Source organism: Dysidea avara, chromosome 9 (genome assembly GCF_963678975.1).
Source record: "Dysidea avara chromosome 9, odDysAvar1.4, whole genome shotgun sequence".
Taxonomy (NCBI): Eukaryota; Metazoa; Porifera; class Demospongiae; order Dictyoceratida; family Dysideidae; genus Dysidea; species Dysidea avara.
In genome coordinates, this window is record NC_089280.1 from 32,080,772 (window position 1) to 32,105,944 (window position 25,173).

The following is a 25,173-nucleotide window of genomic DNA, read 5'->3' on the forward strand; positions in this document are numbered from 1 at the left end:
CACTACTGTGTAGACGCCTGAACACAGAATCACATACATTTTTTAGAGGCCGAAACACTGGATCCTGGAAAATATTGATTTGTATTTTTGGGTTAATTTTCCGTAAGTGCCTTTGAATTGCTGATAATAGCATTTTAAAACTCCTAGGAGTGTACTGACTGCTGTCAGCCTTACGTGTTTCTGCAACATATTTGCAAAGCCACTCGCATATTTCTTCGAAATTCTTGGAAGCCAACACTTCAGGAGGGCAGTGTTCTGAAGAATATCTCCGATTTCTTGCTACTCTCCATTCTTCAAAATTCTTCAGTGCCCACTCAGTATTCTTCATTGTATTTGCTGGGCACTCGCCTTCTTTAAATGCATCGAGCTCTTCGCAGGTGACATCAAACGAAAATTTATCTTCGGATATTTCTACTTCTTCCTCATTGTACTCACTATTGGATTCTTTCGATCTCCTGCAATTCTCATTTGAAACCTTCGTTTGACGAGTCCGTTTCAATTGGAGAGATTTGGGTGCCCGTTTAGAATCTTTCTCCATTGGCTCCTCACAGCAAGAACACCACCCAGGAATTCCTAAACAGAACTTCTTTACTCCTTCCTCTGTAATTCCTGGCCTTAAACTCGTCCGTATAAGAGACTTGCTGACAACTTCAGCACGTGGTTGGCCATCACTCATACTAAACAAACCCACAATCAAATGTTCTGTGAGCAAACTCACAATCAAATGTTCTGTGCATGCTAAAGGAGAAAACATTTGGATAACGTACTAAACCCATGATCGATTTGTTGTGGCTATTCTATAAAAGAAATGGACCATTGGATAGTTTGTTTTTTCACCTATTAGGTGAGTGTGCCCCAAGTGATATATATCACTTGTACCATGGCTGCTTGGGATTTTGCTGACATATACACCTGCAGCCCTCAGGCCTGTGGCCCTTGGGCTTTGGGTGTATATATCAGCAAAATCCCTCGCAGCCATGGTATAACTATTACTTGTTTCTTACCAATTCGTATAGTCACTAGACTGCACTGGTTGCTATGCTTGCCATACTAATGAGTTGTCTTCAATCATACATACCATTTCTTGTTAGATCCTCATTAAATGGCTCCAACTGATGCCTCCGATCTATAAGCCAACTCTCCAATACCATGGATGTCACCTTGTAAACACCTTTTCTAAATTATATTTACTAACTTCTATCATCTTTACATACTAGAGGTGTACCGATAGGGAAATTTTGAACCGATCCGATATAAACCGATATACTGAGTCTGAACACTGATACCGATCCGATATACCGATATAATTAAGTGTAGCTATTTATATTTGAGGAACCACATATGCCATGTTCAACTTTATTTTAACTACTGAAGACAGTCTTAAGATTATTGGCTATGCTTGGTAGTGTGGCCTCTATTGATAGCTCAGACTATAAGGCACCCACAAATATTTTAATACATGCCCCTGCCAAGATTAGCCTGGATTACTCCGCATTTTAATGGCTTGTAGAGATGGCTGGTTGTTTTATGCTGTGCTCTTGGTTCATCGTATTGCTGTTTCCCCAGGCCCACCACTATGAGTGTTTGTTGTATGATTGGTAAGCTTTGTGACAACAAAACAGTAAGTATCCACACACTTAGATGGCTTTACATATCGTACTGCTTTTAGACAAGGAAGATAACTACTGTTTCCTGCCCTTGTTAGCTAAATAATAGAGTTTATAATGTGGCTTGATCATTGGACAGTGTCCTCAAAATAGTTCAGTTGTATATCGGTGTATCGTATCGGTTTTTAGCAACAATATCGGCTCCCACCGATATAGTAGAAATGTCTATATCGGCCACTGATACGATATGTATCGGTATATTGGTACACCTCTATTACATACTGATCATCATCCAATACCACTTCATATTCACATATTTCCCTAGCTTCATTTTATTGTTTCTTTCACCAGTTGTGTTCTGCTTACATTTGAGTTGAATTGCAGGAGACGTGTGTGAGAGTTTAGCCTCTGATGATGTGGGGTTGTCTTTTCACTTTTCTAGAAGGACTTTCAGCCATAGTGCACTTGCGCTGCCAGTCAAGGTATGCTTTTAATCACTTACAAAAGCTCGTCAGCATACTTTCCTAGGCTCTTGGTTGCTTAAACAACTGTGGGAACTTCTCAGAGTCAACCCTCTGAAACAAAGAAGTGGAATATCTTACTAAGTTCAAATAATAGCAATAGCTTGATAGTATTTCTTCTCATAGAGATTCCAACCAATGCCTGGGCAAAACTTGTATGATGACTGGTTTGAAAATCTCTGGCACAACTCATGAACATCACCATCATTGGCTATTGTTCCTGATTTCACTGGAAACCAACAAAATTGATCACATACTAAGTGCCTTTCAAAGTAATATTGATATATGAAGTGTATCTAAACAGTAGATAATCGAATAATTTCCGCTGTGTCACAATATAAGTAGGACGCTGGTCCAGTCCAGTGTGCCCTTGACAAACACTAGCTCCTTGAACCACTGTTCAGCATTAATCAGTGTTTCTAAATCTAGTTTGCACCCAGTAGAGGAAGTTGACACAGAATGAGATGAGAATCATAAACATTTGAAATATGTGACTGGATTTGGAAAAATGATCCAAATCGCACATTAGAAGTTTCAAGACAAACGGTTTTAAAGAATTCAAGCCGGCATAACTCTCCAAGGATAGCAAGCATGTATATGAAATTTACACTAAAGATGCATCAATCTGTTACCTTTCAGACTACGTCCAGTACTTTTAGTTGTTCGTAGAGTTTCCCACCAAATAAGTTTAAAAATCTGAGCAGTTGGACAGGAGAAAATCTGAGTAGTTGGACAGGTAAAGTAGTATCACGAGTGCTCACAAAGGGGTGGGGAGTGGCAGGGTGGGAAAGGGTTAGACCTCAAAATGAAAGCAGACCATGATTGGAGTCCAGAGACGAGGTTACAGGGGTGTGCTGGCTCCTTAGTGGCTAATATGTAGCAAAATCCACAGAAAAATGTCTAGCCAACACTATCAGGTTGTCCACCAGTAAACCACTGATTCTTGCCAAGCCAGGTCCTTCACAAGGCCTGAAACCGCCGTTTGAACACTCCACATCACTAGAACTGGGCAATATTTCAATATATTGGCAATATCGTGATATTGAACTACACAATAATTATATCGTATCGAGGTAAATTATAGAGCCACAATAATATTGTCTAGACGATACAATCGTTTATATTGCCTAATTAAATCTGGCTAGTGGTTGTATTTCTTGCACTTGCTATATACCTACAAGCAAGAGTACATAATAAAGAGGAGAGTATCTAAGTTCAATATGCCCTATCAAGAATGAGCGCGGGTAGACCTTTGGCTTCTTATGGTGGCTGATCAATGTGTTGATTACTATATGGTTCGCAGGCGCAATGCGCATGATTCACAAATTAACCCATCTGATGAAATACACACGTGATTGTGAGAAATGGCGTCGAAGTCCACGAATGGCAATGATGAAATATCTATCAGTAACTCGTGCAAGAAGCAGCTGAAAAGCGGAACGGCCACTGTAGTTGATTCCATTGCTGCACGGACTCGTAATCGGGTGAAGCCTAGCTCAAAGTCGATGAAGAACTCTGAACAGGCAGCTGCTACCACCACTGTTAATGGAAAATCTTGATCTGGTAAGCAGAGCAAGCGAACATGCAAGGAGGCAGAATCTATCGACGATGATTTACCACCAACCAAGCAGCCACACAAGTCTAAGGATAACGACCAGTCATCAGCCAGTCAACACACTACGAAAAGAACTCGCAAAGCCCTGAATAAAAAGGAGAGGCAAAGTTTGTGTAAGTTTTTGAACGAAGTAGATGCATCTGTTTTGTTTGACGCTGCGCGAGTTAAATTGAGTGAGCAGTTGTTACCAGCAGGACTTGGGGAATTTGTGGATGAAGTGTTTAGAAACAAGCAGTTAATTGAAATAATTTTAGTCCACCACAGGGAACGATTTGTGGAGTTGTTTGCTGAATGTCAGAAAGGAACGGATTCTTTTTTACGCTTTCAATTGCAGTGGCATCAGCATTGCAGTGCCTTTCTCTTGGCCAAGGAATATTGCTTATCTGTGATCAATCTGGATAAATCTGTTGAAACTTCAGTTGCTGATCTTAGAAAGCAGTGGTTGGACTTTTGTGATATCCATCATATTGCCATTGATGACAGCAAGAAAGTGATGATACCAATATCTTCCTCAGTTTATGAACTTTTGTTGGAGCGAAGTAGTGATTTCCAGAACAAATTGGATGCCACTGGTACTATGAAGGAATCAGTACAATTGCCAACTGACGGTGATGATGTTTATCTGCGCTTTGGAGGTGCTGCTCTATGTGACATGCTACATCAGCATTACAAACAGATCAAGAGTTGTCCAGGTGCACAAAGAGATGTATTATCCCAAGAAATAACTATATTGTAAGCCATAAACATGAAGGATAAGTCAAAGCTACCTCAGTACCTCATGTATCGTGACAACGGCTACATGTACTTCCCAGATGTAGCATTTGTTCCATTTTTACGGAGCTTGGATGAAATTGTTAGAGGTGTAATAAATACTGAGACTATACAAGATGATGACCAGATTATAAAGGTAACGTCTGTAATCCATGTAAAATTGGTACCTATTATATTTTACTTTAGTTAGTTCATGAAAAGGTGAAAGAACAAGGGTCACTAAAAGAATCATTCATAAATATTCTAACTGGGAAGTTACCAAATATTCATACATTTAGTGAAGAAGCTATGGACAATGTCTACAACATCCTGGTACGCAAACTATGTAACACACGAATCCAAGAAGTGGTTTCAGCAGTGAAACAGCACATGGCATCAAAGAAGGGCCTAGCTTCTACAACAGATGTGAATTTACGGCCACTTTTATTAGCTAACCATACTAAACTTGAAACTAAATTTACTTAAAGTAGTTTATTTGATTGGAATACACTCATGAATTGTTTGTTGTGTTGTGCTTATTGTATGTCTTCTTCCGTAGTGGCAACTCGGTTGTATTGAGATTTTCATCTCGGTAACCCTTTCCGCTGTGATGAGTGCTGACAGTCTGTTTCACTAGATGAGCGGCTCTGGCTGTACAGTAGTTGACTGAGTCCAACTTTCCTCCAGCATTGTGCTTATATTGACTGAACAAGCTTTCAACAGCTGATCCCGATAGTCGTACAGGTGAAATAAAATAGGTTGGGTAGGTTTTGAAGAACCACTCACTGAAGGCCCTAAAGCCATACACATCAATTCTTAAGAGGTCCCAAGCTGTAAGAAATGTACACATAAGCACATGTACACTAACTTATGCATGCACATTTAAGAACAAATACTTACTTTGCCAAGACAAAAATGACCTTTGTGTATTTGAGGTATGGGGAAACTTGGGATCTAAGCGTGGGAGAAAGGTTCTGAAATAGAACTATTACAAAGGATGTACACAATTACCTTGTTGTAAAATAGCATCAAGCCAATCGGTGAAGTAGCTGAAACCTTCGTTGATGTTTTTAATCACATCAGAATTCATGTCCCTGACACAGTCATGGCTTAGAAAGCCTTTTTCAAACAAACGACTGCTAGCTTCCAGATACTCCAGGGTCTCTGATGTTACTCCAGCATCTGGTGGCGTGGGCTCTTGGTTAGCATACCAGTAGAGCTCTCCTAAAACTTGTTCTTGCTACCAATATTTTTATACAATTACATCATTGAATGCCAGGAATTTAATACTAAACCTTACCTGCATGATCTTTGCTGGATGAACATTCAGTTTTGTCCATGCATCCCGCAGGACGTGAGTCTCTTTTAGCCTTGGAACCATTCTGGCTAAATTTTGCTTTGCTCGTTCCAGCTCCCTTTGATACAAACTATCAATAGCCTCCCATCCAAACGTACATTTGTCTGTACGCTGAAATTGTTTGGAGCCACCTATCTTTGATGAGAACAGAGCATTGATCATGTTCTTTAACTGCAGTGAAACAGGTATATGTAAATATATAATTATATAGACATACAACATGCCTGATGTGACGGACAAATTAACCAAAAAATTTGGTTTGGAGGGTTGAATGGATTGATCATCCATGGCTTCACTTCAAACTTGTCTTCACCATCAGTGACAGAGTAAGCACCATGATGACCATGACAAGCCTTGATGGTAGCAATGTTGGAGGAGCCCCCGTCACACACTAAAACACTTGTCTGCAAGCCATGACATTGAAACAGTTTCACTGTTTCTAGCACACAAGCCAACACAAACTTGCCATCTACAGAGGATGCACATGTAAAATAAGGCCCAACAATGTCAAAGCTGCTTGTCAGATCTCTCCATAGGAATTGTAACACATATGATGTCTGCTTGCTGCCCTCAGAATTCTTCAACAGTAGATAAATATCATTCAAAGATGCAAGATCAGCTGCCGTCATTGCCAATCCCATTAGTTGATTGTTTCGAGAATTCCACATTAATTGACAAGCAACTTTGACTTCGTCAAAGATCAATGCACCATCTCCCCTCGGCTCATGCTTCCCTACTAGTCTACATTGCTCCTTAAACAACACATAGCGAGACACTTGGTCAGTTATGCATGCTGAACTAGCCCCTGGTGCATGGATGAAAGCACCTGAGTAGGACTGTAGCGTTGATTTGGCTGGTAAGCTCAGGATGTTAAAATCCTTTAATGCCTGGTATGCAGCAGGACTACGACAGTATATCGCTAAGGCTACAAAATATTGAGATAACAATACACTCATGATAATTGACGCATACATTACCCATTCTGATTGTAACCATACTCCATCGATTACCTCGTCGACCATTACCTACAACAAAAACAATAGAATTTTAAAATACATGTATTAAAGTTTTCTTACAATTGGTTGCCTGATCATGAGAAAACTCCTTTCGCTGGCGATCTAAATCTGTGGCCCAAATATCCTTCAAAATGCTTCCAACTCCATGTTTTTCTCCTTCATCAAACAATTTCTGCAAGTCTTCGTCTTCCATTTTCTTTACAATAGCACACATTTCATCATTCTGCTCTTCGTCCAATTCAATTTCATTTTCTTCATATCGTGCCAGCTTCCTAATGTTACTAGTTCTTTCATACTGAGCCAATTTTCTTCTTTTTGCTTGACTGGCTGGGCTCATATATGACATCCTGGCTCGGGATGATGGTTGCTGTCGTTTCGTTTTTCTTGTTGGAGTTTCTGAAGATGTCCTACGTTTCTGGTGCTTCAAATATAAAAGCAGACTCTTGCATGGATAACACTTCACTTCCTTCGATGACTTTTCTTCCTTTGTAGCATTATGAGCTAGCTGAAACAGAAGGCTGCAATCCACAGAATCTACACGCTTGAATGGGAATGTTGTGAGCCGTACTTTCTTAAGATGGAAGCGGATTGTCTTATTGTATTCAGACATGTATTGATCATACTGAAGCAGCCCCGGACAAAACTTGTATTGAGATTTATCTCCTAGCAACTTGCACAAGGAAGCTATGTCCTCAAATGTGTCGAAGCTTTCTTTTTTCCAGAGCCTCATTAGCACGTGTACACTGTAGATCTTATACTGTACCTGGATCTGAATTCGTGGCATAACTCCCAAAGGCTGGTGGACGAACAGTTGCAGTGGAGTAATCATCAAAACTGGCACTTGCAAATCACCTTCAGCACCGTCGATTGATACACGTGACAACACAAAAGAAAACTCTGGGAAAAAATCGCTTACATTCTCCTGTATATCTTTCAGAAATTCTACCTGCCTTTCAATCGAGATAGTCGTCAAGATGTCATTTTCAGAGCTATTGTCTTCCACGGCAGTCGAGTCGGGTGCTACACTAGCAGTTCCGTTGTAATCTTCTTCCTCGCACAATTCCTCAATGGGATGGCATTCGACTTGCGACGACAGAGGTGAAGAATCGTGACTGCTCAATCGCCTCGGAGTATCCATCGATTCCTTTCCAGTGACTGTACGGCTCTATCCCGATGCGTTAATTAACCATTGTTTACACCCTTATCGTTTACGTAAATTTACTAATAAAATCGGAAAACCTACTAAGGTCTACCCGCGCTCATTTTTGATAGCATATATTGGAGTTAGACACTCTCCTCTTTATTATGTACTCTTGCTACAAGGAAGGCAATTCGATTATGGGCAAATTCCAGCTATTGTCTGGCACCATTTCACATTGTATGATATAATATGATGCAATAATGTGTCACTAGTCTCACTGCTTGACAAATTTAAATATTTAATCATATCATGAATATAAGCTTGTCAATATATCGAATAACATTATTTTCAGTATTGCCCAAGACTGCACACCACCTAGAAAAGACATCTGTTTAAACCAGCCATGAGTAGTTTGAGTGGTACTTAGTGTCAAAACTACTAGTACAATAGTGTAGCTATCCACTGGTGGTGTTAGTTTGATTTTGCCTGATGTGCGATTTGGATTGGTTTTGTAAAATCTGGTCACACATCTTTCAACTTCTTCCACTGCACCCCCATCAATCTCCTTGTATACTCTCGAGCATTCATCTCAGTGCAGCTATAAACTTCTGAGACAAATACTATGTAACGTGGAAAGAAAGCCATTTAACTTCTGCGCTATCATCTATTGCAGACTGTACAATGTTAGATACTCTCCTCTCCATATTATTAACTCTTGTAAACATGCATTGATTTTAGTTTTAGTTTATGATCATAGCACTAAGTATCATATTATACAAGAACACAGAAAAATTTGGAATTTTCAACTAGAGTAGGGACCATATCACATCGATAAAAAGTACTGAAACAAGCTGGAGTAGTGCACAATATTAAACCACAGTAAACAATAAGAAGTGTTATATCCCTACTATGCATTTCCATTATCGTATCTTGAGCACAGTAGGGATATAACACTTCTTATTGTTTTACTGTGATTTAATATCGTGCACTACTCCAGCTTGTTTCAGTACTTTTTATCGATGTGTTATTGTCCCTACTCTAGTTGAAAATTCCAAATTTTTCTGTGTACTTGTTTGTTAACTTTTTTTGTAAATAATAATTATGGCTGGTGAACCCACGCATACCGCATCTGAAATGGCACCGAGCACCCCAATTATCGTCTGAAAAGTGAAGCATCCATTATGCTTAGTTGTCAGCTATGTTCAACCCGTTACGCAGTGTTTCGAATCAAGAACTATTTGAAAAGCACCTCTGCAATCCACGCATTCTGAAAGAAATGGTGCCGCGCGCCCCAGTTATATCAATTATCGTCTGAAAAGTGAAGCGTCCATTGCGCTTCATTGTCGGCTATGTTCAACCCGTTACACAGCAGTACGAATCAAGAACTGTTTGAAAAGCACCCCTGTTGTCAAAATAGCCACTATGAAAAACACGGACGATTTCCATTATGAAGGGAAGCCATCACGTGCTATTGCCAAATTCACACTTTTCGCTGTCAGCGAAGATGAATGGGAGACAAAGAAGGACACTGGTAAGTCCATGAAGAATGCATTGTACGTACTGCGGTATGCCAAAAGGCACCTGTCGGGCTGAAGCAACATCGAACAGTGAAAAAATCAAGCCCGTAGCTTTAGCCGTTATTGAGTTACGCTTGTCTGGAGGCATCAGTCAGTTACTTACTCAGTCAGTAGAAAATTTCGTTAAATAAATTATATTTAAAATTCCGTAGCAGCTTGTTGAAAACATTTCGGGTCGATCTGAAAGCTTGTTTGGGCTTAGTTTTACCTAACCAATACTGCCTCATCGTCGTCAGGGAAAATTGAGGCTGTTTTTTGGGTGATATTATTTCATGGGCCACACCTACTCCTTTGTGGTCCCTACTATACAGTTACTATATCCATCTGATTTGCTTAAGAAAATACCACATACAGGCATATAATTTTTTTTTTAAATCATTGATCTAACATTAAGAATGTTGCATTATAATGCTTTGCAATTTCAACAGATCAGTTATTCATCAGTGTTATACCAACTAATCCAGTGATTGGCGAGAAAGGAACATCTCAGTTCACTGCTACAGCAAGTGGTGTAAATATGAGAAATTTTATGTATCGATGGAGGAAAACAGGTAGTAGCAGTCTTCCTAATAAGGTGTCTGGTGTTAAAAGAGCAGTGTTAACAATTCCTAATCTCGGTGAATCTGATGAAGGAGTGTATTATTGTACTGTAACTAATCAGTGGGGTAGGAGTGTGAGGAGTGATGATGTCACTTTATCTGTTCAAGGTATGTACATTATTTTATACACATTTGCTTGGTAATGTTTTAATGCAGAGCAAATATTCATTTTATGATAAAAGCACAGAAAGGATTTATGACATATTAGTGCATGATCTGCATGTTAATTAATTAATTGATTAAATTACCCTTTGATACCTGAAAAGTGTGTTTAAAATAATTTACATTTTTGTGATATAGTTAGATTATTCACTGTATGTTCTAAACTCTCCTCCCCAGTTACAAGAAAACTTTATAGAGTCGATCTATACACATTAGCTGACTTCTACAATGATTGTCAGTTTACCATAGGAGTAGAGCATGCCACACAATCCTCAGCCTTTTGTTGTAGACGATCCTACGCGATTTTACACGTCTTTTGTAACACATTAGTTAGGTTGCTAAGACTTTTTTTGTGCACTTTTGGATAAAAACATGAAACTTGCCACATAGTTTGTATGTATCATAAAGGTTATTTTTTGATAGGGAGCCACCTCAGATTTGACCTTTGGTGACCTTTACACCAAATTTAATGCTTAAAATGGTCAGTTTTTCATCTTTCTTACCTATAAATGGTTCAAAATTAGTGTCAAATTAGTGCTCTTGCTCTGAAGAGTACACAAACATTAAAAGAAAGTCCATAGCTTTTACTATTGTAAAGTTATAACCATTTATAAGAGTAAAATATAGCCCTGTTTTCTCCCGCCCACGCACTCCACGCAGTATGGTACTTATACATAGTGCAGATGAGTATTTCCAACATTATTATTAGATGCTGAGTAGATATGTGATATCATTTAGAATTGTAAGGTGGAACCTGTCATATAATGACCACCTATGTTAAGAGACCACATTTCTATAAAAGTTAATTTCAAGACATAGAATGTACATTGTACAGTAAAACGCACTGCATACTTTTCTAAATAAGATGGAACACTTGGCTAAAATGGTGCTAATGCCTATGGAATATAAAATAGCCAGTAGCTACACTAAGCATGCAGTATAAATTGTATTTAGTTGTCACCCTGTAACAATGCCCCATTCTATGTGTATCCTTAAGCTGTATATACAGTATACCAAGCTTAACATGCTAACTTGAGCATGTACAAGCATACCACAACACATTACTGCATGCTTTCCTACACAAACCGCCCTTCCACCGCACTAAGCTCTATAACATTACGGCATGCGGCCACAACATATTACAACAACACATCACTTTACAGACCAGTTATACAGACATACATACATATACATACAACTCTTTGGGGGAGGTAGGGTAACTGAGGTATGATACACTAGCACAAATAGGCAATGAGTATGTGTTATCACTGTCACAGCAAATTTTACATAATACATCCAGTATGACTTATACCAAGCCAGCAGCAGCAACATTCAGCAACCACATTGCAAACATACAATTATAACAAGGATTAGCACATTCAGTTGTCACACATTAAATTTAATGACAGTTAGCATTTTGTGATAACACACACACAGCCTTGGACTAGGCAGCTATTGACTTTAATTATTCAGCAATTTGTGCCCAATTTCCCCCAAAGTAATTGTAAACAGTTACACGAAAATTGACAAAAATGTACAGTAACATAAGTACATAAATGTATATGATGCAAGCACAGATATAATGCATCAATTAATATGGTAACTACCATTATGGAGTATGTATCTGCAACTTGTATATTATTAAACAGTGAATATACGCAACAACATATCAACCAATACTATACCGTGAGACAACATCATTGCTTGTAATGCAAAATAGCATATAGGTCATTAACTATCAATAATACCAAATGAGAATGTACGAAAGGCATAGAGTAACTTGTGTGTACAAGCCAAGTAATAACGAACAATGAAGGTTAACTATGAGATGAGTAATGTGTGTTATTGTTGTTATACAGTTACATAATACTCAGTCACAATGAAACGATGAGTGTTCATACACAACAGTTGTTAATCATGCCAGAACAACGACAACAAACACTACATTCACTGTGCAAGCAATTGGTAACAGCAATATCGATTGCACTAAATATTGGTCGTAAACAGATGAAACAGTCATATGCAACAGACTAGCAAAACATCGATCATACCAAGCGTGATATTCATACATAGCAAATGCTACACAGCAAATGCTACACTAGTACACTGTAACCACAAAACATTCTCGACAGACATCTCCTGTAATACCAAGCTCACAAATCGTGAACACACAGCAACAACACAGGCCGTAGCAAGCACAGCATGTGTACACAACAATTGTCAGGTGCAACAAACTCAACATTCATATGCAACAGACGTACATATTTAGCAAACATTGATCGCAATGAACACTGATTGCAACAAACATTGATCATAACAAATGCAACAGTCATACAAAACAGACATTCATACAGAACAAACACTGATCACAACAAATATCGGTCGCAGCAAATATCGGTCACAGCAAATGCTGGCCACAGCAAACTCAACATTGATATACAACAAACATTCATATGCAGCAAACATTGATCGCAACACACTGAACATTTATACACAACGGACATTCATACGCATCGAACATTGATCGCGACAAATGCAACATTCATACACCACAGACATTCGTACACAACAAACACTGATCACAACAAATATCAGTCGCAACAAATATCAGTCGCAACAAACTGAACATTTATACACAACAGACATTCAAAGCAGCAGACATTGATCGCAACAAACTGAACATTCATACACAATGGACATTCATACGCAGCAAACATTGATTGCAACAAATGCAACATTCATACACAACAGACATTCTTACTCAACGAACACTGATCACAACAAATACCGGTCGCAACAAATATCGGTCACAACAAACTCAACAGTCATACACAACAGACATTCATACGCATCAAACATCGATCGCAACAAACTGAACATTATACACAACGGACATTCATACGCAGCAGACATTGATCGCAACAAACACAACATTCATACACAACAGACATTCATACACAACAGACATTCATACACAACAAACACTGATAGCAACAAATATCGGTCGCAACAAATATCGGTCGCAACAAACTCAACATTCATACATAACAGACATTCATACGCAGCAAACATTGATCACAGCAAAAACACAACATTCATACACAACAGACCTTCATACACAGCAAACACCGATCACAACAAATATCGGTCGCAACAAATATCGGTCGCAACAAACTGAACATTCATACAACAACAGACATTCATGCGCAGCAACATTGAGCACAACAAACGTAACATCAATACACTACAGACATTCATACACAACAAATGCAACAATCATGCACAACAGATATTCGTACACAACAAACAACAATGGCTGCAGCAAGCACAACATGCATACACAACTAATGCATTAATACACCACAAGTATGTACATTCACAACAGTCATGTTTTGCAACACAGGCACCACAGACTATGAATGGCCATGACAATGTGTACGGACACACCATAACAGATAAATAAAACCTCAATGATAGTAATTCCTACATCCCACCTCGATTGTAAGGAGAAAAAAAAATGCAAAAGAAGGTCAGTAAAGTTTGAATAGGTACTTTGTGGTACCTGGTCTGTTAAACACCGAACAGCGATGTAGTGGATAGTAGAATGGCAGTACTCTGAAGGGTAATGAAATATAATATTTATAATTTTGATTAACAAGCGTTGAACTCTACATTTCAACAATCTCTGTAGTGATGCAGCAATTGCTTCGCCATCTGCAGTATTGATGGGAACAATAAATGCACATGTGGATGTTACTCCTTGAATGCGGTAAGGGCTTCTAAATGTGCAATCCAAGTTAAACTTGGGAGGCAGTTCTAATTTGACTGTAGCACAATGAGAAATTTTAGAATAAATGTCGTAATGGACTTCCTGTACAATGAACATGTATGTATACTTTAGGTGACAAGCAACTGTGATTATGATAAGTTGGCATCATGGGAGTGAAAATTATACATGCACCGTGGTATGTGATCCAATGGGTTGGGAACAATGTTGACTGTAGATATGCATATTAATTGTTAGCTATTAATGCACAATTGTGAAGAATGTAGAATGTGCAACATAAGTATTATTACAAGTGGAATTGAGTAAAATCGCACTGGTTAACTGCTCGCCATCATGTAAAATCTCACTGGGCTCCTCGTAAGATGGAACATTTATGTATTATATTTTAGTCACTAATGGTAGACTAATGAAAACAGGTGAAGACCAATTCCCACTGTCACCTCCCAGGCCAGAGCGGGAGTAGGCCAGAGCGGGAGTAGTGAGTATTGTACGTGTCATGCTGGAGGCGGCACTACGGGGATCAGTGTTATATTCAAGCTCTCAGAATGATGGATACAAAGTGCAACTATATGGAGCTGTACGCAAGAAGGGAAGAGTGATAGAGAAAAAGTCAATGGTGGATTGGAATAGTGACAGCAGTGACGAGTCAGTCCTTTACTGCTAAGTTCCAAGTTCCAGTGGTAACGTTAACATCTAAGTTTAATAAACTACATAAATAGCATTTTAATTGCTAGTTAAATGTATGTGTGCACTTTCATTTTGCAAATGTGTTACAAGTAGTCCACAGATATGGGTTCTCATTTCACCTTGCATGGGACCTTGTGCCTGGGAAATCCTATAACTTTGCCCCTACTGGAGTTAATCAGATAAAGGAGAACCTATACCTGTAACTTAAAGCAAAGCACAAACACCATGAGTGATGATAGATGTGAATAGGACAATGAAAAAATCTGGGCAATATGACGTACAATATATTAGAATAACTTTCCAACGGTTTTGTCAATACAGTCAGCATTTATGGTGAAGATACATTAGGCTATGGGGATTAATTTACCCTAAAGTGGTAAGTCCTGGTTGTAGTGGTTTTTTGTTTTTTGGAAGCAGTCTGATTTTGTAGCAGTGTAGCCCGATTTTGCTGCAAAATTTCCCTTCGTTGTCATATGTAATTAAACTGGTGTCCAACCATGCCTATCATTACTTTGGCATTATATTACACACTTTGTTACACCACTGTGTTCTTTAAGCATTTAACTACCTTGTACAATTTTTTAGTAGGCAGCTAACAACTGCTGGGTAGCATCGAAACCGGTTCAGTACCTAAAGCAAAGTGTGGCTTTGAACATGCCCACAACCTTTGTAATGACCGGCTAGCATGGCTCCACACATCCATACAAGCAGTCTCACAAGTGGGCGTTGCTCATGAAATAAACTAGCCAGCTATAAGACTATCAAACTGTGGCTGATATTATAATCCTAGAGTGGTGGGCGTGGCTCCATGAAAGCAACAGGTACAATGTTGTGCATATCTGCTGGCTGCTACACACACGGGGTCAAATGGGCGTGGCTTTACGTATGTCTAGCTATAGCCTATAATCCAGGGACATGGCTCATGAAGGAGCAGGGCTGCAGCATTATGAAATATTAAATTATGAACGTATATATATTTTTGCATGAATAGCCTGTTGAAATGACATGTCACTCTAAGCATTGGATGCCATTAATATTTTTTTACAGAACCTGGAGTTCTTGATGTAACACTAACATTGTTACAGAATAATGCGTTATTGTGGTAGGCTACTTACCTTAATTGATTTGTGTGTTGCTATGTGGGAGATGTAGTAGAAGCCTGAAGAGTGGTAATTAGTACGGTTTCTCGGTTATGACAAGGGCGACGCACAGGTGACCTTAACCGCGATGGGCTTGTTTTAAGTTTGAAGGTGAAACACTGTTATCGAATAGCATTGAGTAAATAAGCGGCTGCGAGCTACCTAATGAATGGGCTGGAACCCATATTTGCCTAACAAATTTGATACAGTCGATCTCAGGCTGCCCGCGAACAACCCGCACACGTGATTGCTCGAATACGTGAGCTATTTCAACCAACAAGCTCTATTTGCTATTGCGACTCACGCGCGAGCCTCATCCGCAAGCAATCCGAGTAGTCCACGCAGTCTTTGGGAGGCCGCCTACACACGTAAACGTAGGTCGCATGGATTCTTTGCTGTTGGCTATGCTTCATGTGCGCCACAATCATACTGAATAGTGTATTGTGAGCTTTAATTCCATTGAACATAATCTACCACCTAGCTACTAACGAAGATACAGTATAATGTAACTTAGCTGGTTTCACGCTGTAGCTATCCGGCAGGTCAGTGGATCAGTCTCATGTGCACAGGGATCATCACTCAAATTTTGATATCGTTAACTTCACAAGCTTAGATCCTCTACTGCCTGAGGAATATTCGAGGATCATTGACCCTGGTAAAGCACCATACAATCATAACGTAACAGTAATAATAATGATGAGCAAAGCCTGACCTGTTACTATATTAGGATTGTGGAATTTAACTATGATGTGCACTTATGCAATCAGGTGACAGATGGTCACACATGGTGTTACATGTTGACAACTCACCCAATGGAAGCTAGCCTGTTAACTTTTGTTTGTTGCTAGAGCAATAAACTACATATTATGTTGGTGAGTTGTGATTGGTAGTACAAGCAGTGCTTACTAACCTGGTGCAACAAGATAGTAAAGGAATTAGTAGTTTATTTACAATAGTAGTATAAACACCACTAGCCAAACAGCATTACAATATCTGCGCATATTGATCACCCCTATTGACATTACACAGTAACTGTACAAATAAGAATTAAGAAAACTACTAAGTTACTACATTCCAGACAATTTATTTTAAAATGTACAACATAAATAGTCACGCTACTGACTACTTAATTTTGGACAAAATTAATGTTATGATTTTAAAACCTGCACCATGACCAGTACATATATATGATCTATTTTACTTAGTTTAGTTGCCGGTGTAGAATTTTCCTATTATATATCAGTTACTGTATCACCCATTACTTTGCTCAAAAACCTGTGTAGGGATGTTGGATTATCAAACAATATTAAACAGATAAAGTCTTATTTTATTGGTGCAGCAAATGGTGTCAGATTACAGAGATATTCTGGATTAGATACAGGTATTGAATTAGAGAGGTTTCACAATAATAGCTTTAAAAAATATAATAAGAACAATGCTTATATAGTATGATATGCACTAATATACTGAGTTGCAATTGTATAGTGTGGTTTCAAATATTCTTCAGTGATAGATATCAAGCATTAGTGATACTATATATTTGTGAGTTCATATAATCTAAATAGTCTACAACAGTAATTTCTGCAAATGCAAACTTTAGTCTACAAAACACAAGCAATTGTCTTCACTATGACAATTCAATAAAAGTATAATCCAGAAACCTTAATTGAAATGTGTGAATTCATACAAAAACATGCAGCTAAAATTTAGTGACTCAAGAATTTGCAAAATTTACACAAATTGTACCTCGTACATAAACCCACCATTCAGAATAATGACCTGCATGGGCATGTAACCCATGGCAGTCAATTGATAGTATCATGCCTATTTAACATGTCAAATTGTTATACAGAATAAGTACACTTATGTACCAACTTTAAACAAGGTGTAGGACCAGGTGTCCTACAGACCTGCAGCACTTGTGCTGTTATCATACAGTACGATAGTACTGTATATTAGGGACATCGAAGGTGTGGGGGTGATCCGTGATATAATATAACCCAAAAACCTGCCACTATTTTTCCTCACGATGACATGGCAGTATTGATTGGGTAAAACCAAGCCCAAAAGTGTCTTCAGATCGACCTGAAATGTTTGCATCAAGTTGCTACAGAATTTTGAAAAAAAATTATTCAACAGAATTTTCTACTGCCTGCCTGCCTGCCTGACACCTTCAGTCAAGCGTAGCAGAAAAAGTGGCTACAGCCCTAATTTTTTCGCAGAAACGTTTCTAGTTCACTTAAGAAAAAACCTTTGGTATATTGATAAGCATAGAATGCTTGCACTATTGTCTTACCTTTTATCCTTCTTTACCATTGCCATCAGTCAAGGTTCTACCGCTGAGTGTTAATAGACTACAGTATGGCTTCTATACCAGTGTATATTGCATCAAAATATTCGAATACACGTAGTTGCCGGTTGCACCAAAAACACACGCGTACGTGACTCGCTGTTGATATCGACCAGAGAGAGCAACTCACGGTGAACTATATAGCAATGTATAAGTCTTTGTTTAGTAACAATGTTAAACCGAGTCGGGTCGCCCAGGTCCTGCTTTACAGATTATTCGGGTCTGACCCCACGTGCTAAATTAAAAGTGGACATGTTACTACACGTCATAGTGTAGCTCTGCTTCTTTTGTGAGCCACGCCCCCTTATGTAAATTACAGTCTGTAGACATGGTAGCCACATCCATTCATCAGTGTGTAGGTATGCACGAATTCACGCCCACTTATGTAAATTACTATCTGTAGACATATGGTAGCCATGCCCAATCATCAGTCCGTAGGTATGCACGAATCCACATCCATTATTGTCTGCAGGCTTATGTAGAGCCACGCCCACTGATCAGTTGTTATTGTATGTGTCATAATCTAGTATAATAGTGCTGTGAGTAACTCAGCAGATATTTATTGGTCATGAGCTTGCAAAAAAATTTCACAAACAAGTATAAGAAAAAATTTGGAATTGTAAATTAGATTAGGGACAGTGTATAATGCTGCAATAAAAAGTACTGAAACAAGCTAGATCGGAGTAGTACGTAATGTCCAAATACTGTAAAACAATAAGAAGTGAATATCCCTACTGTGCTATACACAATTCCAAATTTTTTCTTATACTTGTAAATATACTAATGTCCACCTGGGGTACTTTGAGATAATAAGTCACTCTCTAGAGTTCCTATGAATACATATATATGACAGTGAACATCCTGGCTGCCTGGCAGACTCCTGTAAACGTTTGCGCATTAATCGGATAGCTGCAGGTTTGAGGCTGCAGCTGCCTAGGTCATTGCAGTCATGGATTTTTTCTCCTGTCTCCAACTTTATAAACACAACAAATTTCAACAGGCTGTAGGACCAGGTGTCCTACAGACCTTCAGCACTTGTGCTGTAAAGCCTTAATAAAAAATTAAAAGTATTGAAAAAGTAAACCTTCTTTCTGTACATATTTCAAAATTGTGCATGGGCAGGAGACAATAGTGGCATGTTTTACCACAAAAATCATTGTAACTTTAGAACAGAATAAGCTATAGACTTTCTGTAAAAACCAACTTATTCTTTAGGGCAAATGTTTCAATTTGACACCAAGTTTGTGGATTTTGGATTATATACAAACATGAAATAGAGACAAAACTAACAATTTTTGAACATTAAATTGCCTGTAAAGGTCACCAAAGGTCAAATCTGAGGTAGCTCCCTATCAAAAAATAATCTTTATCATACACGCAAACATTAACATTATATAACTCTGTTTGCCTTGTAAATGTTCATAACTGTAACATTTACAAGGCAAACATGTACGTACTCCTCATTTTAAGTTAAAATTTAAGGTGGATGTGTACCACAAGTTAAAGCAAAAATGCATTTTACTACTGTTACACAGTTGAGACAAGTGGCTGGCACTTCATACAAACTTTTAAATTTCACAATTTCCTAGGTAGTTGGAAAAGGCAGATATGGTCGGACACAGACACGGATATTTTCAAAAAGCACTTTTTACATTTATATAACAGTTATTTTTCATACCTAATGTTGTTTTTACAGCAGTCTTCGCTTCCAGACCCAGGCGTCGATCTTGTCATAGCGCTTATCTATTTATAAGCGCACGTGCGAAGGACTAAACCAGCACTCCACAGAATGCCAAAGACCATATAGTGTTGTACACATGCTCTAAAGTCTAATACAGAGTTATATAATTGTAGAAATTAGCTTGTATGCCCCATGCAACATAGCTTAGCAGGCCAAATCCACAATCTTACGCCTTTTAGTATAAGGTGCAGGTGCTTATACCAAGCATTGAGGATTTCAAGGACCTGTCCTACAAGATTAAGTTGGGACATGCCAGCTTAATCTCTATGACACTGAATTAGATTTCTAGAGCACATGTACAACACTATATGGTCTTTAGAGTGCTAGTCTATCCTTCACACACGCACGTATAAATGGATAAGCACTATGACAAGATCGACGCCTGGGTCTGGAAGCAAATGCTGCTGTAAAAAACAACATTAGGTATGAAAAATAACTGTTTTGTAAATGTAAAAGTGTATTTTAAAATATCCGTGTCTGTGTCCAACCATATCTGCCTTTTCCAACTACCTAGGAAATTGTGAAATTTAAAAGTTTGTATGAAGTGCCAGCCACTTGTCTCAACTGTGTAACAGTAGTAAAATGCATTTTTGCTTTAACTTGTGGTACACATCCATCTTAAATTTTAACTTAAAATGAGGAGTATGTACATGTTTGCCTTGTAAATGTTACAGTTAATTCTATATCATGATATAAATCCTGGTGAAAGTTTTTTCTATATCATGACAACACTAGCCGTCATTGAAAACTAAAAACCATTTTATACCAGTGCATGACCAGCACAGTGTGTGTGGATGGAAAAGATGCACATACAGTAAGCATAAGTGATATATGCAATTACAATCATGAGGGCCTGCTGCTATTACATTGCATTGAATATTCGACCATGGAAGGCCACATGATGCATTGTCACTGCCCCTCCTACATGATTCTCACAAGTTGAGGTGCAAGTGCATGCTCTCATATCTATGGTATTGAATCTCATGCATGCAAGCAATGAAGCATTAAACAATCCTAAAATTAATTATGTTTAATGAGGATGAATCATGGTACTGGATTAAGACATACACAGCTGCTGAAGTTTCCAAGAGCAGACGTCAATGATAAAAGAAGCAGAGTATTTCACTTGAAACTGTTATCTGAGTTTTTTTGATATGAGCTAGGCCATATGTCCTAAAATGATAACATGATAATATACTACAAGTAATAGTTGTAACACACCCATTTGGTTTGTATCTGATTTGCAAACACTCCACCCTCGGGCCGCGGTTTGTATCTGATTTGCAAACACTCCACCCTCGGGCCTGCGGCCTGAGGGTGGAGTGTTTGCAAATCAGATACAAACCGAATGGGTGTGTTCTAACTGATTTGTGGTATGGGGCTTGCGCAGATCAAAGGACCCCATTTGTAACACGGAAGGAGCAAGAACGCAAGACTAATATTCATAATTGGCTACTGCTGAGCGCTGTGTATAAGGAACGATTTTACTCACTAATTACTGTCTTGATGGTTAGTTAATTCATTGTAGCTAGTTTATTCATTGGTAGCGCATTTGTTATGCACGAGCGCGAGGTGCCTTCATCGATGCCAATCACTCCTACCATTGTACAGCTTCTGCACCATTTAGACAGGTGTAGCTGAAGTGTCTGATATTCATTGTCGAGTGGTGCAGCGCTATAATAGTCTTGGTTAGCTTAATTTATTGGCGAACGAGCGTGTATGAGTCTCAGCCCAGCGGTTGTACTGCTTTTCATTCATTCAGACGAGTGCAGTGTTGTGTGTTTATTCGTTCCAGAGCGATTTACCTCCTTGTCAGTCCTTGACATTATTAGCCTTGCATTGTGACTTCCTATGTTGGTCTGGTGTTTGGTATTGTTTGAAGTCTTTGAACTAATTAGTGGCCAGACTGTGTGGCTGATAGGATGTACTTAGCCATGCTACAATTATTTGTAAACTGGTTTACAGCTGATTTGTAACAGTGGTGGCAGCCTTTGATCTGCCCACGCACCATACTACAAGATGAAATTACATTTACAGTGGTGTGGTAATAGGCGATACACAATGCAGGTGATACACAATACTGTATGCAGGCCAATAAAGGGTGACAGCCAAGCCAAGTGTTTTAACCAACACAAACTAACCTCCTGAGTCCAGCGAATAGTAGCAACTTCCAATCATGTTGTCTATTAAGCAGGTGTAGCAACCACCCGTCTTCCAATCGAAATAGTCGCTGTCACCCACTTTCAAACACAAAATGAACAGTAGTTCGCTTGTCTAGTGGGCGTCACATACCAACTGTTTTGATCAGCATTACATGCCAACTGTTTTTTGATCGATGTAAAATAGAATCGTCGTACGTTTCTATCACTTCCACGAAAACATCCGTTCATTATAGATTGTCTCTTCATACAACATGGATTCTATTCTCGGTGAGTGCGAAGCCTTAGGCCTTGTAGTTTTCTCAAACATTATTTTATTATTTATTTATTTCATTATTAATGATGTAATTTTAAATGCATTTCGTATTTATCGTTAGTACTTGGTTGTATAATTAACGCTTTACAGTGACCAGCACTGAAGGTCTGACAGCAACTTGTACCTATGGGCAAGTGACTGCAGGGCTAAACTATACCTTGGCTGATCTGCCGATCCATGGTGAACACTGTAAGCCAAATCCCAACTTGCACTGGAAAAAAACACATTTGTGCCTGTGGTGCATATGTAGTGCATATTAAGCAAATATCACATTCACTTATGTGCTCATCATATTTGATCTAGAGTAAATGTGCTGTTTGCTTCACATTTGTTGTTGAGTGTAGGAGAAGATAAACAAGATTTGCAGTACATGTGGACTGTATTTGTGCAATTTCACACACATGGACAGATGTAGGATAGATGCCATGAATCTGAAGTGCATGTATAAGACACATGTTGCATACACATGACATATTTCACTTATAAGCTATGTAGTTTGATTTGATAATTAATTTGATTTGAAAATAAAACATGAAAATAATTATACAACTCCATCAACAGTTTATTTACTTTTAGTTCGAATTCAAATGAGTTTGACACTAACTGAAAAGTTCACAATGCTTTGGTCTTTTGATTCTCCGACATAGCTCTGCTTCTTGTGCTATGACATCTATTTTGTTGTTAAGAGACTTTCCACATCCTGTAATTTTCTACAATGCCACTACAGTGCGGTGTGCATTTAATCAGTTTCTTTTTTCCGGTGGACGATTAAATGTCTTACCTCTGTCGGTGCACTATCTGCCACCAGAATCCTGCCCGATTAATTCATCGGTTGCTCTTAGTCCTCCTTCACACTCTCATTTTGATTCTGTGCCAATAGTTGAAGAATAGTGCAGTGCTTTATGCACTTTCTTTCTACAAAAATAATATCTGTAACATATTGTATTACAAGCCACTGTAATTCTTACAATGTGCCTTCTCTGTCTTCTCCTAGAATGGCAGCGCAAGATGACTGTTGTCATGTTTCTCTCCTGGCACGGATGGCCTTTCTGAAGTCACTGCTCCTATCAGAAAATGGATAACTCTACACACAGAACACACATTTTTGGAACATATGTTTAATGGTTATAGTTTCATTTGTCATTTTATCAATAACTGCTTGTATGTTTTCTTGATTACCATCCATTGAAGTCATTTCACCAAATCTATTATGAGGGGTAAATTAAGTTTCTCAAGTAACATGTATTCATACTTGAGACTGAAATGCTTGTGTAGTTCTTCTACAATCTTATCATCATCATCAACATCCAATATGATATGTCACGGACAGCTTCCTATGATCACTGAATGATCACTTTTAAGCAGAAAATGAAACTTACACTATTAAGGTATCTTGGTAGGTGAGCAGTCCTTGTCACATCTTTTACCATAGTTAGAACAAGCCTTTGGTCTAAAGTCTGGATACTTTTTGTTGTACTAGATTAAACACAAGTTGGTCTTCTTGAGATGAAATATGAGTACTGAAATGTTATTACATATCACAGTAACTGAATTGGTTGCATCGTTAACTTACGACTCCCCTGTATGGCTGAATCCATCAGTTAATGGCTAGAACTGAGTGATAGTAGAAAATTCACTATCACGATAGATGTTGAAGTATTATTCATGATACGATATTATCACGATAATTACACTTTGAATGATCTTCAGTCAAGTTCCAAGTATTCAATGCATGCTAAGCATAATTAACACCATCACAGATTACTATTTGCTTGGTTTTCTTGTAAGTGCATCAATTAGGTAATTAATTGTAATCAATTGTGTGGGCGGCCGATATTTCTACAATTTTTGTTACAGCTTTGCAGCCAAACTTTTCCGTGATAAAGCAAGTCAAGTAGTTATAAAACAGCTAAGCCAGCTTCTCAAGCAGCATTTTTAGTGAATTCTAGACCCTTTGCAAAGCGATCGACTAATTGTGTGGGCGGCCGATAAATATACACAGCTTGTTATAGCCTTGCAACCAATCATTTCACAAATAAGCAAGCCTAAAGAGTTATAAAACAGTTAAATAAACTTGGTAACAATGTTTCAAGTAATCTTACAGCAATATCGCAATAGTAAGCTGTAATTATCATATCGCGATAATGATATTTTGATCGTGAGTATCGAACTATCAATATTATCGCTCAGCACTAGTAATGGCTTGCTCCAGCACCAGTGTTGCTCTATCCGCTGCTTGATCCACTGGGCATCTGTGACTTATAGAACATTACGGCCACCGGCCCTAATGATGGGATCCAACTGGCGACAGTTTTTCTCAGCGGAGTTCCTTTGGAAGCATACTGGGAGTGACAGGGCTTCTGGGTTCTTCCATGATTTTCACAAAGCATCTGCTCGTCACTCGCCCACGCTTTTCTGTGACATACAGCACATGAACTCTTTTCTTCATGGAGGCCTGGATTGAGGTGCACTCTAGTAAAATTTATGCCAATACCATGAGGTATCGTTTGCTGTTTGGGTCTACAAGAAGAAGGGGGACCTGTTTGTGATCCTAAAAATTGAAAAAGGATTCATCATAAAAAGAATCCTGCCGTCCTGGCGGCCGCTTGTCCTGGCAAGCTGTAGGTGAAGGACTGAATTATGAAGATG

The 25,173-nt window shown here is 38.6% G+C and overlaps 2 protein-coding genes across 2 annotated transcripts in view; one reads left to right on the plus strand and one right to left on the minus strand.

The window, feature by feature from the left end:
- LOC136267016 (receptor-type tyrosine-protein phosphatase S-like) overlaps positions 1-25,173 on the plus strand; it is a 151,370-nt gene that overhangs the window by 80,221 nt on the left and 45,976 nt on the right. The window contains exon 9 of the mRNA XM_066062066.1: positions 10,013-10,291. Coding sequence (XP_065918138.1) covers positions 10,013-10,291 — 279 coding nt within the window. The remainder of the gene's footprint in view (positions 1-10,012; positions 10,292-25,173) is intronic.
- Positions 4,517-8,120, minus strand: LOC136267032 (uncharacterized). The gene is made up of 7 exons (XM_066062093.1): positions 6,927-8,120; positions 6,828-6,875; positions 6,075-6,775; positions 5,794-6,021; positions 5,505-5,733; positions 5,394-5,447; positions 4,517-5,324 (listed from the first exon to the last, which is right to left on the minus strand). The coding sequence occupies exons 1-7, from the start codon at positions 8,002-8,004 to the stop codon at positions 5,005-5,007; spliced, it is 2,658 nt and encodes an 885-aa protein (XP_065918165.1). The 5' UTR covers positions 8,005-8,120; the 3' UTR covers positions 4,517-5,004.

Excerpts from the sequence above, each read along its gene's own strand:
- LOC136267032 (XM_066062093.1), bottom strand. The coding sequence starts at position 8,004 with ATGGATACTCCGAGGCGATTGAGCAGTCACGATTCTTCACCTCTGTCG. Across the intron at positions 6,022-6,074 it reads TAATTTGTCCGTCACATCAG|TTAAAGAACATGATCAATGC; the intron begins GCATGTTGTATG and ends GTTTCACTGCAG. Across the intron at positions 5,325-5,393 it reads GTCATTTTTGTCTTGGCAAA|CTTGGGACCTCTTAAGAATT; the intron begins GTAAGTATTTGT and ends CATTTCTTACAG.